The sequence below is a fragment of the Amphiprion ocellaris genome, chromosome 7 (genome assembly GCF_022539595.1).
Source record: "Amphiprion ocellaris isolate individual 3 ecotype Okinawa chromosome 7, ASM2253959v1, whole genome shotgun sequence".
NCBI classification, from domain to species: Eukaryota; Metazoa; Chordata; class Actinopteri; family Pomacentridae; genus Amphiprion; species Amphiprion ocellaris.
Window position 1 is genome coordinate 9545659 of NC_072772.1, and position 16480 is coordinate 9562138.

General features: G+C 39.4%; 1 protein-coding gene across 8 annotated transcripts in view; it reads right to left on the minus strand.

The window, feature by feature from the left end:
- The window catches only part of gria4a (glutamate receptor, ionotropic, AMPA 4a), a 108293-nt gene that overhangs the window by 32200 nt on the left and 59613 nt on the right, over positions 1-16480 (minus strand). For 6 of the 8 annotated variants that reach the window (XR_008602208.1, XM_023276417.3, XM_023276418.3 and 3 more), the window contains exons 11-13: positions 8540-8746; positions 7135-7350; positions 6014-6174 (exon numbers count right to left, since the gene is read on the minus strand). Coding sequence is in view for 7 of the 8 variants with exons in the window: in XM_023276417.3 (XP_023132185.1) it covers positions 6014-6174; positions 7135-7350; positions 8540-8746 (584 nt within the window). In the remaining variant the exon portion in view is untranslated. Of the gene's footprint in view, positions 1-6013; positions 6175-7134; positions 7351-8539; positions 8747-8853; positions 16006-16480 lie in introns of those variants that run through there. The other 2 variants (XM_035951070.2, XM_055011972.1) reach the window with 2 other exon arrangements.

Sequence of the window (16480 nt, forward strand, 5' to 3'; positions counted from 1 at the left end):
TTGTATGAAAGAGTGAGCAGATGTCAGAAGCTGTTGTGCAACCAAGAACTACTTTTATTAAAAGGGAAATATTTGTTTCTTTAATCACTTCCTTACTTTGTTCACAGAGAAAATGTGTTCTTTTCTGAGTAATTAGTTGATTATATTATTTGTCGATATTGCTGTACAGCTAACATAAGACAAATATGTGTGAAAATGAAAATATTAACATTCTGTGATACATAGCATGTTAACAAATGCATACATTCCCAAAAAGAGTAATAACAGTAAATGTTCAATATGGAGTATGTCAGACAGAAGGAAACTTGACAGAATTGCAGCAGGACTGTAGGAATACATTCTGTGATATGATAATTCTGTATCTTTGGTGTTGCTGTAGCACATTTCTGCTGTCAGGTGTGACTGGAGTTAGCATTATGATTTTGCCTGCTTGCAAAGGTGAACAAGGGAATGGGAGATTAAAGGAAATGAAGTGAGGAGATAGAAAAATGATATGACATTATGATATGCATGACACGTCCCCTTTTCTACGGGCATGATCTAGTGTAGCTGCAGAGCACAGTGTCACAGAGGCTCATCCATCACATAGTTTTATGGCAAAACGCCTGGTTGGCAGGTTTATTTCTTTCTTGCATTAGTGAATCCAGTGACTAACTCCTTGACCATTATTCCTTTATATTTTCTTCCTCTTCTTACAAAGTCATGGGTTGAAGTGGAATGTTAATAAATAAATACAAGCCGAATTGAAGATTCGAGAGCTTTTTGTTACAAGGACAACAACCCAACAAATCGCACGCTGAAGGCCTCAAAATCTGGCTTCTTTGAGCTCCATTTTTAAGTACAATGTTAAAAGATAAAAGGGAGAAGTATAAAGGAGAGGACACACGTCAGTAAAGCCTCACCACTCCCTGCAGCACACACTTCAGCTCACCTGAAGACAGATTAGGAGAGACAATGACAAATTTCTCCTGCTTCAGTCTCCTTCACTACAATCAGCGGCTAGGTCAGTGTTGGGGAGGTGAGGCTCGCTAAATGCCACAAGTAATGGTTATGATGATTATCATGACGTGGCGATGAACAGTGTAGCAGCAGATGCATAGGTTGAACAAAAAAAGTGAGCAGAGCATCACAGAAAAAACAGATGAGTGCACATTCTGTTATTCTAAAAAATACTAATTATAGTCACTTTAACCCCTTGATACTAACTGGTCCAAATATGGACTGAGTGAAAATACTGCAGCTGTATTTTTAATGGCATCAGCTTGTTCTGAAACAGAGTTGACAAACTATACATCCTCCTTTGAGTAAAGCTATTTTTTCTCTAAAAAGGCTGTAAAATTGAGATATTCTAAGATTTTTTATGTTTTCTTGTAGTGAGACTTGTCACCGTAGCAACCCAGAAAACAAGAAGAGCTTTATGGTAACCATTTGCATGGCTGTATTTTTACCTAAACCATGACCTCCTGCTAAACTTAACTGAGTAGTTATGATGCCTGAATTGAATCAAGTAGTTTTGTGGTGAAAATAAAAACAAACAGCAACTGAAAACACAACAAACTGAAACCTCAGTCTCCTGGTTGAAATTCCTGTATTGTTCCAAAAACTACCTTTTTTGCTCTTTTTGTGTTTTTCTTGTTCAGAGCAAAATAAATTCAAGAGTCATGTGATTTGTTGTCTGCAGCACTGAATGGTCTGACTGCACTTCGTTATCATTTTGTGATAAAGGGAAAAATGTTTTGGCATTTATGTATTTCTTTAAAAGAATTACAGTCATATTGTGCACAACTAAGCGAAGGGTACAGTAGCAGCGTTCCTGCAAAATTGCATCGGGAGGAATTGCTTTGGTGGAACGTTTGCAGAAACTGATGCAAATTGTCACCATAATAGCCAATATGCACAAAACAAAACAAACAAAACAAAAAAAACTAAAAGTATCAGACCTAGCTTCCTGTGTGATCCTATTCCCTGCTATAATTTAAATTTTTGCTGTGGTAGGTAGCTAGCACGGAGGTTGCTGTTTTTTCCATAGCAAAGGAGATTTTGAACATTAATGACTATAGTGGAAGAGGAGGAGAGATTAAACTTGCAAGTCATGTGATGTGGGCACAAGGTGACAAATGTGGAAATTTGACAATTTTACAGCCTTTATTGTGAAACAAATAACATTATTATGTGAGGCTGCTTTGTCCCAAGCACATATACTATTTTGAATGTGCTGCATGCTTATTTCACTGTAAAATTCCAACAAACAATGTTATTCTTAGCTTACACAAATTATTAATATAGTATAAGGATCACAGAGCAGTCTGTGTGAATAAATGTGCAGCTGAGAGGTGTCTCTTCATTTCTGCTGCCACCATTGGCACATTTTGTTCTTTGAGCGCTCTCACCTCACCTCGACCTTCTCCTCCTCCTCCTCATTAGGAAGCAGTGATTCAACACTCACTATGTTCCCGTACTGTCAATACTGCAATTAGGAGATGTGCATCTCCAAAGCTCTGTTCTGGAGACAACAGGGGGTTGCATTCCCTGATCCAAATCTGCAGCATGTTTCCATCAGTTTGCTGCGCAGTCGTCCAGGGAGTAGAGCATCCACTAAACAGAGCAGTACAGCCGGTCATTGCACTGTGGTTTATCTCATGACATCAAAATTGTAATATATTAGACATCACACTGAGTTTAAGTGATAAATTAATACTGTGAGTCTTTATGAGAAAGAAATTGCAGACTGAAATTTGAATTCAAATGTTCTGTCATGTATAAAAAGTCCACCAGATAAAATACAATGAAGGAGAAGAAGGAAAAACTACTCAAATGACAGATTTCTCACTGTAAGAATATAATCTGGCACTTATGACTGCAGTAATCCTGGCCTATGGAGGAGTTGTGTTGTACTGGAAGTGACGGGGCTTTGTGATTAATATGACGAACACTAGCTTCATGTTAAGTATCACATTATCGCTGTGACAGCTGTAGCTTATGCACAGGGCCTGCAAACAACGGAGAGGTCTGTATGTGTGTGTTGTGTTGCTGTGAAACTGTATAGAGGGTGTTTTTTTTCTTCATGTGTGTGTAAGCAAAGTCGGTGTATAAAGAGTCTGTGTGTTGATGTGCATGCTTGTGTGTCTTTGAGGATGTGTGTGTGTGTGTGTGTGTGTGTGTGTGTGTGTGTGTGTGTGTGTGTGTGTGTGTGTGTGCAGCTGTTGTGAGTGTTATTCATTTTGTGCTGGGGCCAGAATTGGCCTGTCAGTCACAGTAAAGTGGGGAGGAGAAGGAGACGACAGGTGTCGGGAAGGGGAGAGAGAAAAGAGAGGGAGTGTGAAAGAGATGGATGAAAGAGCCAAAGAGAAGGGCAGAGGAGCATAAGAGGAGGAAGAAAGTAAAGTTGGTCCAGCTGATGAGAAACTTTTGTTCATTCCCCAAAAGAGAAGCGCTAATGAGGATGGAGTAGAAATGTTCAAGTGGTACTTACGTAAACTAGTTTTAGAAACACAAGAAGAGTCCTTGAAGAAGATTATTGGGAAGCATGCCAGTAATATCTTGGTTTAAAGACTGGACAGGAATCAATGTCAACATTGAGAGAGGATTTGTGGGATTATTGAAATCAGCAAACTTTTCATACACACAATAAATGTACTACATCGTGAAAATCCATTTTCATTGTGTATTGTTATTATAAACATTGAGGAGTAAAATAAAAGTTGTTAAGTTATGAAGCCGTTTACTTCTGTCATTTCTCAAGCCTCCTCACAACTAAATTACCTCCCGGCTTCACAAGCCTGTGAGAATTTTACTGAGCTGCTGTGTTCCAACTGAGGAACCAGTAGTCGTCTAATTCAGATTTATAATCCTGCTGCATTACTGTCTGCTGCTTGTGAGATGAGCCTTTCCGAAAGAACAGCTGCCTCTCAGTCCACCAGGATTATTTACTTTGTAGAGCTGTTTTGCCTAAGTTTAAAACGTCTCATCTACAAGCAAAGCACATCAAGTATTCTGTTGTTGACTGCAGATATGAACACAAGAGTCTTACGCACTCCCAGCATCTAAGGAACTAGATTATTTTCATTTAATCCACTGGATTACTTTTACCATTGATGGCGATGTCACAACAAAAATAGGACAATCCTTGGTGTTAGCAAATTGTATGACTAACGTGACTAACGTTACTATTAGCTTTGACGGTAAGTTCACGGGTCAGAACCGTGTGAAAACTGTATCTTGTCTAAGGAACATTTAGAGATGAACCAATGTGAAACCAGCAAACAAGGACTGGTTGGGTCACTGTGTTTTCATGTCACTTGCTGTGATTCAACTTCAGCCACTGTTTACAACTGTTTGCTTTTCTCCTGCTCTGTGCTAACATATACTCCTTGTTAATACAGACAAATTCCCAGGAAAGCCTTTTTCATTTAAATGTTCTTCCAGTTTTTGTTTTCAGACAATGGAATGAGTATCAAATAGATGGCAAAGCAGCCCATTTACATTAAATGTTAACCAGCAGTCACTTCAGAACCATTTCCAAGCTGCTGCTCTGCACCACCAAACTACTACTTTCATATTGACAGCATTGACTGACAAACTCACCACACATGAGTTCAAAACAATGGCTATGCTGTTAAATGATTGCTCACAGAGAAAGTTAGAAGTGACAGAAAGTCCTGGTCTCACACACTAATTCACATCTGTGTCAGTTGCTGTGCAGTCAACTATTTTGCTCCATGCTGTCAATCACAGAGGCAGAGAGAGTCTTCTTCCTGAAGAGAGCATGAACTGCCACAGTTCAGCTGCATTTAAATCTACAGACACTGAAACAGCTTGTTTATAACAGGGCTTAAACCTGTGGTTATACAGTCATGGTGAAATAATCAATCTTTGCAGTATTTTGTGCTGAAATATTGAAAAACACATTCTGGGGACATGTTAGATTTTCACTACTTTGCTGTGGTCATTGCTTAAAATCCTAAAAACTTACCTCTGTGTATCAGAGGTACAGATTTTGATATTTTCTTTTCCATGTAAAGAATCCGTTCATGCCTTAAAATGGCTTAGATGTAACTGCCTGTTACAATCTACAGTTCTATCTAGGTTAAAAATGCTCAGCCATGTCTTTGACTGTTTATTTTGCTCATGATGTGTCTTCTAGCATATAAAAAATACTAAATGGACATGTTAAGTTCACTTAAAAATTTGATTTTCTTCAGATGGGGTCTTAAATATCACAGTAGTAGGGCCGCATAATCAAAAATGTCATAAATGTATGTATTAAAAGTAAATTTGAACTTCAGCTTGTCCTACAGCACAATGTGAGCTCCTAACCACTTTATAAAAGCTTCCTCTGAAGCACAACTGCTTACATTTTTTTTCCGTCTTTCAGTTCATCACCGATCAGTCTTTTCCTTCATTTGTTTTGATGTGAAGTTCTCCCTGCTGCTCCTTAGATTTGCTCCCTAAAGGTCTTGAGGATGCTGGCTATGAATATTTCACTAAACTGCATTCTCAGGTTATCAATAATAAAATACCATATTCTTATAAATATTCTAAAAATACAGCTGGACTGTGCCTCTTCAGTGGTGTATTAAATATTCATACACACCTAGCAAGCAGCTAAATCCTCCAACACAACAGACCATGGACACGACTGCTGGACTGTGTGCAGGTGTTTTTTTTTTTTTCTCACTTTTATCTTTTTGTATGTGTTCACATTTGTGTGCATTTGTTTTGTGTCTAGCACATCTTAAGTGTCTGTCAGCACACAGTGTCTTGGTGTATCAGTCCGGTTTGGTGGAAGCTAGAAAAGTGCTGAGAGAGGTGATTCACATTGTCAACATTCTGAATCACCACAGTCTAATACTACAGCACTCCATCATTACAGACAGTTAAACAGACGCATACACTCTCCACAGCCCACACACACTTCCTGTATACAGCCTCAAATAGTACTCCTTACGCTCCCGGTCACACGTGTACACAAATACGCTCTTTGACTGAAACACACATCATTTTGGTCCCTTACCGTGGCGAGATGTCGCAGCCCTGTTGCATGAAGGCTCCCAGTGAGAACCACAGGGAGTTGAAGATGCCAAACTCATTGGGAGGTTGATCAGTGGGGCCCTGCTCAGTGGCTCCCTCCTCTGGTTCCTCTGCATGCCACTCATATGGACTGAAGCGACTCACCTGAGACAGGATAAGCAGAAAACGTGATAATTTTGAGCACAGAACGACATAAAGAGCCAAAGACGCCCATCAAAATAACAAATCAAAACGTATTAAAGGTCCTGCATGCCCACACAGCTGTTTTTCTGGCTGGTTAAATTGGGTGGACTTTAATGCCACCAGACTCCAGTTGCTAAAATGGATGTTCTAATGAGCCAAAATTGTTGAATCACTCATGTATTAGTTAAATAGGTGTGCAGGGCCTTTAAAAGCAGATTGTAGTAAATGAAGAGCAGGATGAGTGCATTTAGCAACTATTATCATGCGTACAATAAAGAAATCCTTGGAGGGTGTCTTTCTGAATAATGTAAAAGAGTAAATGCCTTTGAATACTCAGACACTTTTGTATAATAGGCTATGCGTCTGCAGTTTCAGTATGTGAAAGTGAGCATAGCTTAAATATCTCACATCAAGTATTTGCACATCTTGCACACAATGCTCTCTGTGATGCCTCAAAGTATCAAATGATTTCCCAAAAGACTTTTTTTTTTTAAATAGAGTAAATTATTTTCTAGTTAAGACCGTAAGGCAATGTCTTCATAGTGGAAGAATTAATTACTGCACATAAATATTGAAGGGTTTTAATAATCTGCAAAACATATAAACAGTGAACTCTAAGAGAAGCATCAAGACAGCATGATAACACATAGTTACTATATGGTCAGAAAAGTGCACCGAACAGTCAAGAAAGGAGACTCAACCTCTTGTTCTGTGTTGACCAAACTGATTTCTGGTCAACAGCAAATGCGACCTAATTGGACATACAGGATCAGGAGGTCACTGTTTCAGACATATGCTTATTTGGCCTCTAAACAAAGGATCTATTCTCTCATCCTCCAACCTCAGGCCTTCAATTACTCTTCTGTTACAATCCTGCAATCCAACTCAAGTGCTGACTTCTATTTCATAACAATCACTCACCAAAAACAGCACAACGCTGACTCCAATGTAAGCGAACACTATGCACATCCAGATCTCGTAGGCCAGTGGGTCCAGGAAGGAGAAAACACCTGGTTTGGATTTCTGTGGCTTCTTGATCATGATGGAGATCCCCAGAGACATGAAGGGCTTGGAGAAGTCGATCACCTCCTCCCTCACCAGAGTGATGGTCAGCGGGGCCACAGCAATTTCTGCTTTCTGCAGAGAAACGGGGGCGGGCCGGAGAGTTCATCTCAATCACATTATAATGCAGATAATCTGCAGCGAAGGCACATATAACAGGTAAGTGATAGTGAATGGGAAACGGCCATGAACAATGCAAAGGTAGCACAGAGGGGAGCTAGTATCGCAAGTGAGAGAAGGAGGAGAGGAGGGAAAACCAGAATGACAGAGGAGTAATTCATACAATACGAAGGCATGATAGTGACACATCCAGAATATAAATTAGTCAGCAAGGTTTCACACACATTTGCATTTGCACGCACACACACATACAAAATCTGTAGAAGAATCAAAAACAGCATTCATTCAGCACTCTGAGCATCTGAAAAGCTGCATGTGTCTAAACGTCTGCAGTCGTAACGGAAAAAAGCTACAATAGCAGCATATCAAATAACAAGTTTTCCTTCGCTACAAAGAGTGGAGATGTTGTAATGCAAGGAGAACAAACAGCAGAGGAAAAACAACGAAGTAATATAGGAAAGAAAACAGGGAGGAGAGGGCAGGGGAATATCAAAAACCCTCAACAGGAAGACAGATGAAATAAATCAGAGCTAGAAAGCCCGAGTCAAAACTACACAATGAAGTGTTGAAATCTTACAAATGTATTTTCTCTATGCAGAACAAGAGTGACAGGGGAGTCATGAGAAAGGACTGTGAGTGTTTGGAACAAATCAGACTTGATTAGTCGGTGTAACCGTTCTGCTGTGTCACCTTCCACTACGGGTTCTGGAGCATAATTAATTCCGTCGCTGTTCTGCAGCAACGTCTCCACTTTCAGTCTTCCACAAAGTGACGACTGACATTGTCTTCTGCATGTTGATAAAGTTTGCATTCTGGCAGCAGTGTGAAATCTCAGACTGCACATGAGAGACCATGGCGTAATTAGCCGGCTTGGCAAGTTTACAAAAAAACATAAGCGAAGAATACTTGACAGCATCTCTGCAGGACACTGATGAAGGATATGCAGAGCCTGAGACAAGTTTATGTACTGCAGGAAACTTATTTTGAACAATTCTCAGTTATTGTGGAATTTATAGCCAGTTTATAGTATAGCACATTTTAAAAGATCATAATGTGTGTGTGATCTAATTTCAAGCGCATATTTCAATCAGCAAAAGTTGAAAACAGATCCAACACTGTAACTGCAACTGTTTTCTATCCTTACCCCATACACAAGCTCGCCGACCATCCCATTCCATATCTTTGTCTCTGGATCCCTGGCTCCGTATTTCCCATCTGGCACAATGGAGATCTTGTATTTGATCCCGATGTGTTTGGCGATCTCCGAGGCCAAGTCCACACAGTATCCCTCATACTTGTCGTTACCTTCATAAAGCTCCCAGTTCTTCTTCAGCATCACATACGGACCTTCCTACAAAAGCAGCATAAGGGGAGAAAGACAACTGTTTGGAGGAACATGGCAGCACAGATCAAGAGGAACCAACAATTTGGTTGTGAACAAACATCCAGTGGAAAACACAAAGAAAAGAGGGTGTTTTTCTTGTAAAAAAATGAAGGCATATACATTTTCAAAAGAAACTTGTATTACTTTTTCAAACATACCCAGAAGGACAGAGTGCTACACAATAGACCAATGCAATGCTGCAGACTGAATTCAGCTCTACTTTAAGTGGAAATGAGCATATGTGAAAGCTGAATTTTGGTCTCAACAATAGCATTTTAAAATATATGCACATGATTTTACATGTAGGATCCATCATCACACGCCTACATCTTTATGTCGATGGATGTTTTTGCAACAGTTTGAGAGGATAAACATTTCACATACAAACCGTCTTTTTGGAAAAACACAGCAGCCACCAAAACATGATGGAAACAGTTTGACAAAATGAGAAAAATATTACAGCTGTTTAAAACACAATGTCTCAGGTAGGTGTTTTATATCTTGTGTTTCTGACTTCCAGCCCCTTATTTTATCGTTTGACTCCACACGACTCCGCTGGGACCTTTGCCTGACTCAGTACAAAACTAATGCTGAGAGCACAGAAATGTTAAAGGGAGAAGAAAAACACAGAGATGATGAAGAAAAAGAAACGAAGGTTGATGCTTTCATAATGTGCCGTAAGAGGTGGAATGATTCCTGTGCATGCACCTAACAAAGATGAAAGCAAAGAGAGAATTCAATGTTGTCTCGTGAGACGTGGGCGTGTTAGGAATGTCACATACACACAAAAACATAACTGCACTGAGGATATCTACAGAAAAAGGAAATACACACACAGACCTTTGAATGACAGCGCATCTATCAGGCGCAGTGAGTTATGGTATTATGCCTGAGGCTGCTCACCCTGTAATCCAGCTGAAACCAAGCCTATTAAAATGTTATCAAATCCTTTTTAATCAAAGACTAATCTCATCTAATTAATCAAACAGGCTTTTATAATATCCAGCATTCTCAAGCTACGAAACAGTTTATGAAGATAATAAAATACAATAAAACACGATAACATATTGCGGATTGAATTCTTCATTCAGGAAATCGACTCACGCTGGAAACAAGCACCGTTTAATCAAGAAAGATATTTATGCTGGCATGTTTTTGAAAAAGGGTCAAATGAGAAATAAAATCACTCTATCGTGGATCTGGGTGGAATCGATGGAAGATTCTTCAATCCAGGAAATTAAAGTACATTGAGAACAAGTCTAGCCCAGAGGCAGGCAGGCAGAGAGATTAAACTAGTACAATAGGAACTGAACAACACAAACAAAACCTACAGAGGGAAGTTGGATTTATGTATTGATCCTCTTTCTGTTCAGAAAACAAGGAGGTTGAAATTAAATCGTTGAGTGTAGTTGTGTATGACTAAGAGTAAAAGTAAAATAGGACTTATTTCTTTCAATATGGGTATTCAACGGGCTTACATGTATCCAGATGTGTAAATAATTCATTATTTTCTATAAATATAGTATCTGTTCAGTATATTGATTTAGGACTAAATATCTGCATAGCGGCATTCATATCAGCTTCTGCCAGACTAATGTGGACAAAATATGCTTGATGACATCTAAATCGCGTCAATGATATTTTGAGCATATTCAAATGCTGCCACTGTGCTAAAGTTTGCCGAGCTCCAAGCATTTCTGTAGACTCTGTTTCTAAATCTAAAGAATACTTCATCACCAATAACTTGCACTGTTTTCTTTGTTAAATGGTTTGCAGAAGGAAAATGAATTTTTTTCAACATCAAAATTTCCCCTAGGAAGTGCATGCCCATTTCTTTTTGCATGAACAAACAGCAACAGCAACAGAAGGAAATTAATGAAAATCACTTTACATTCACATATGAAAGATTCATAGACAAAGCCACATTTTAAAACAAACAAAAAACACCCGGAGCACTGCATTCTCACATTTCTTATAAGCCATTATTCACTCATCAGTATTACATTTGTTAAAACATATTTCTTCCAAAACCAAGCACGCAAATGAGAACTCAGCTTTTCTCAAACACTTTACATTTTCATCACCACCATCATCATTATCATCACCAAATACCAAAAAAAATTTGCCCTTTTTGTGTTCGATGTCAGAACATACAAAAACATTTCTCCTCAAATGTCATTATCAGAGACATTAGCGGTTCCCGGGGCACTCATTCCATTGACTCAACATGAATCATAATGTTAATGAAGAGCGAAACAATTTCAAGTAAATTCCCTCTAACAGATCCACAGAGCCACAAACATAGCTTTGTAGCAGAGATTAAACAAAATGAGGATGTGCACTGAAAACCATGTTTTAAAGGTCATCGCTGGTGGATTCAAAGTTGGAACCCAACTATTGTTTCTTTGCTCACAATTGTCTTGCTGGTCATACGGTACCATTTACTGTGTGATTACATTTTAATAATATTTTTTATTGTTTTACAATGATGGCTCCCAATCAGATGTGCTACGAACTGGCTATAGAATTTCATAGAATATTCAATATTGCAGTTTGTGAGGGAACATGCACTTGAAACATGTTTTTATTGTCAGAATTTAAATAGAGGATTTCTTCAAATGAATGACACTTAACTGCTTGCAATGTTTGGTACATGCTTCAATGAAAAATAACAGTTTCAGCACAAAGATGGAGGTCAAACAAAAACCTACAGCAAAATGAAAGTAAAGTAGATGTAACAGCAGCCATTTGAGAATATTTAACTCAGCTTATATTAAGCATAGATGTACTGTTACATTCTTAAGAAAAATCCTAAATCTAAAAACACTCTACTACTGGGCAGACTCCTTTGAGTATGATGAAGCACAAATGTAAGCGTCTGGAAACATTAGACTTGGAGCTTTTGTACAGTGGTTGTGATCTACTCATTAAATGCAGAGAAAGGATCAGCACTACATACAGTAATTTTATTCACTGTTAATTCAGCATTTCTCATTCAGAGATATCAAAGTTAGTTTTAAAGAAATCATTATGGGAAATACGCTTATTCGCTTTCCTGCTGAGAGCTAGATGAGACCAGTGATACCACTCTCATATCTGTAAGTTAATTATGAAGCTGCAGCCAAGACTTGGTTAGCTTAGCTTAGCATGATGAGTCTTGTCCTCACCATCAGGCTGCAGGCAAGCAGTGGACCAGCTGGGAAATATAACATCCCAACAAATGAGATGGAACATGTTAATTAGGGACCTTTCAGAGTGGTAGGTAGGTTATTACTTTTTACCTTCAGGCAGCTAACCTGCTGCTGGCTCCAGGTAACCCATCCCTGCAGCAGCCCAACATACCTCTTAATAACTTTTCATGTAAACATGACAAAGTCATGATTAATGGCTTCATGAAGAAGGCACTTGTACCATTAGGTTTATTTGTGTCAGCAAAAATGTATGACACTAGGACACTGAAGTGTTTGAAAAAGGAGTGATTCATGTTTAATTAGTGAACTGTGATATTCCCTGGGGAGAGACCAGTAAAGTTTATCTGTCTTATCTTAATTTTGATCAGTGAATCTACTACACAGTGCATCAGATTTCAGGTTGACATGTAGAAAGTGCTGAAGTACACGACACACTGCAATAAAATTAAAAAAAGAGATTGGAAGGTCATTTCTAAATTGTGAAATCACAACAGTACCTATAAATTAATAATTTTAGATATTTATATATAGTCATTAAGCAACTTGTTTCCCATGTAAAATGATTGCAAATTTTGGTGTTCACCCCAGCGTTAGGGAGTTCAATGAACTGCCATGAGACTGGCACTGATCTCCGCACTGAAACTCTCGGCACTTCAGGTAATGAGTATGTTCATTCTCAATGTGATTTGTTTATAAAGTGCCGCCTATATATTTGCATTAGCTGACTGGCTCCCAAAGTGAAAGTCTTACCCGGCCCTGACCCGTAGAAAAGCGGTTGTTCTTTTTGCGTTGTTTTTTCAGATAAAACCAGGATTCTTAAGGGGATTCATTTACTTCATTTGCGTTAAGGAGAATACAGCATCTCAGTTACCAGGTCAAGTACATGAAATCAGAGAAGGCTACTTCTCTGAGTTAATTTACTATTATGTAACATGAAGAGACACCAATATAAAGATACATGCATATCAGTGGGAACTCCGCCAACAGTGACTGTGTTTCACTTTAATGCCTCCTCAAGGTTTCTTATCAGTTTGCTCCAGATGTTTTAGTCTTGGTGTGAAGGTACTAATGCCAATGCTGTGAGTGAGGGTGGTTGTGTGTGTCAGATGTTGGTGCTGGGAAGACAGCATCACATTTGGGTGTTGCCTAATGTGGCATCATGAGTCAGGGCAGGACAAGAAATGGGAGGTGAGAAGAGGGGACAAGAAAGGACGAAGCAGGACCAAAAATCAGTGGTTTTAACAGAGGGGGTAAAAGGGAGGCAAAGAGAAACAGGAGGAGAGAGAGGGATGTGGGCTGTATGGACGGCATGAAACTACAGAGGAAAGATGAGAGAACAGATCAGAATACAAACAGAGATAGCCACAGGGAGAATGGAAGATAGATAGAAGCAGAAAAAAAGAGAAAGTGTGAAGGAGTGATTAAGTGAAGGAGAGAATATGACAAAAAGAAAAACGGAGGAGAAGAAGAGAGAGCAAGTGAGAGAGGGGATGGGCAGAAAAGACAGACATAAAGAGGGAAAATGGGTGGGTGAAAGAGGGAGAACAGCTTTGTAGAAGCAAATGGTTGGGGCTGATAAGACATGAAACACTTCACACTGGAGCCAAAAAGGCAAACAGGACTTGCTATGTAAGCCAGTTAGCCAGGCAGCAAAGAAGACAGGCGCCCAACTGGACAGTCACCTAACTGTCCAGTCATTCATTCAACCTGCCAACCCAACGCTCAGTTCGGCGTTTAGAAAGCCTGATTGTCACATAACAAGTTAGCCGGCCTGCGAGTCATCCATTCAGAGGACTGCAGAGGCGAACCAGACGGTCAGTCACTCAGTCACAGGCTGTTTCAGTCAGTCAGTTGGTCAATCAATCCATTTATTAAGCAATTACTGCAATTACAGAACACAATCATCTATCCAGTCACATCTTTGGCCAGTGAGTCAGCATGATTATCTCCCAGCTATTTAGCCATGAGGGCAGCAGGGCAGTTCAGTAGTTAGTCAGACAGTCAGACATTTGAGCAGTCAACCAGTGACACTGCCGGCCGCTACATTAACCAGCCTGTTGGTTACCACGACAGCTAGTCAGTCACCTAATCAGCTAGTTTGACAGTTAATTCGCTTGCCATGCAGATTACCACAAAAAACAGTAATATGTCAGTCAGCTGCTTACTTAGTCAAACTACCAGGTAACTAGCAAGTCTAAAATGTACCTGGCATACAGTAAATCATTAGTTTATCATCCAGTTAACCAGAATATACAATATGAGAGGCCAACATTTGAAAAATGTTGTATATTTTTTAATTGTATAATTACGTCACCTTACTCATTTGAATTTCTCTTCGGCTGCTCTGTGTCTCAGAGTACATCGCGTTATTATCCTGAAGAGCCTTCAAGAAGAGGAACGTTGCCCTTTTATTTATGAATACATTAGAGGAGAGTTTAACAATGAATGAATGCTTTTTGGATGCACATGAGCATTGGCATACTTTTGATAATTCAAAACATTAAAATATAAATTGAAAATCCAATTGAACTGATTAGATATTTTTAATATTGTGTTATATTAAACCCAGTGAAACATTACTAAAGGCGTGTTGTGTGTATGTCAGATGAATTGAGGCTGAAGCAAAAGCACAAAGAAGACACTGTCATCTCCTTAAGGGTCTATATTTGGGATGGAATACAGTAAGAGCACATTAGTAAAGGCCAATAGCAATAGGCTGGACAATCAGTCCCCATCAATGCAGCCGTAAAGGTTATGTTTGTGTTAATGCAAGTGTGTTTACTTCTTATTGAGTGAAATTGTAAGAGCCTACATGTGTGAATGACCCACATGGCAGCAGCTATGTGTTTGTGTAAATGGGTGTACACAGTCACTTTTCATTTTTCATTTCAGTGGTGACATTGCCAGCATCCATTGCATGTCAGTGTATGGTGACTTATAACTGCAATTTTCAGGGGAGTTTTTTTTTTTTTTAACATAATGTACTTTCACATCTGCTGTGTGCAAAAACAATCACAATATTATTGTGGAAGTAACACCAAATGCAAGTTAAGACGTGAATAATGGTGATATTTTGATATCAAAGGGTTACAGGTAAATGCCACCATTGTTGCCCAAAACTAAAGGAATTTCTTGACTTTATCTTTCCATTTAGGTGTCGAGATTCACAGAGGAACTCAGTAAAGGAAAGGTGACCGAGTAGCCATGACTGAGTAGATTTACAGAGTGACAGAGCAGACGGATGAAGATGGAGGGAGAGCAGTATCAATAGGCGACAGCTCCAAAATGTAGGACTGACACATAATCCTGGCTCTTCCAATGTTTTCTCTTGAGAAAAAAAAATTAAAAACAATGTAAAAAGTATAGAAAAAAATTTATAGCTGAGGTCCAGTTTCTCCTGCTGGTACTCTGTAGCATAACATAGTAGATGGAGGTGACTCTGGTGTCCTCGAAAAGAGTGAAAGGATCTGAATTAAGAGTGCTGTTCCACAGTCTGGTGATTTTGTGTGGCCAAATGTCAGACCTTGACAGAAGCCACAGAATCCCTCGCAGAGCTCTCTTCCAGGTGTGGCTTTTCTCATGAGAGGAAGACAGGAGCACAGCAAGTGAGGCAACCCAGGCTCAAAATATAGTGGCCATGAATCTCCTTTTCATCTGTTCTTTATGCCATCATAACTGCAGGGCAAAGCACTTCTCAACAGAGTAATGATGTCAGAGCCAAACATCACCTTTTCAAAAAAAAAAATACATGAAGAAAAATGGCAAAATCAAAACAGTCCTTAGAGAAACTCTGTCTATCAGTCTGTCTGCTCACAGTCTTTCCCGAAGGTTGCAACTCTGGCGAGTCTGTGTTTCAGTCCTTTGCTCAGTCTGTAGACTCAGCTTCAGTGTCGCTGCAGAGGCTTCCTCATCATCAGAGGCTGCAAAGAGGAGGAGGTGGCTGAGCTAACATTAGTCAAGGCCTGCTGAGGTCACCATCCACAGAGAAATATGCGAGGATTGCGGTCATGGAGGTAAAAACAAAGGGCATGGGGACTGGAAGAGATGAGTAGAGTTAAAGAGAAAAAAAACAAGACAGAGAGAGAAAAAGAGAGAGATGGAAAGAGAGAAAGGATAGAAGTGTTGGAAGATGACAGACAGACATGAGAGGAGAACAAACATTGAAAACATGTGCAACAATGGCAAACTCAGTTTTGCTCATGTCTTTTGCAACCACCACAAAATATATGTAATTCAAAACAGTAGCCCTCAGCCATATTCTAACAGTAATGGTACATTAACATAACATCCACATGATCAAAAAAGGAATTTATCACAGACTTGCCCTTTTAGTTATCTGAAACCGTTGATGTATTTGCTTGTTTTGGACCTGACTCTAGGCACGAAACCACACAGTGCACTGGGGTTTAATGCACTGCCAGTTGAAGTGTGCATGTCTGAAGGCAGAGCTATCACAGGGGACATTTAATCCAGCTGAATTCATTTTTCTGAACGCTTTACAGCAGCGTGT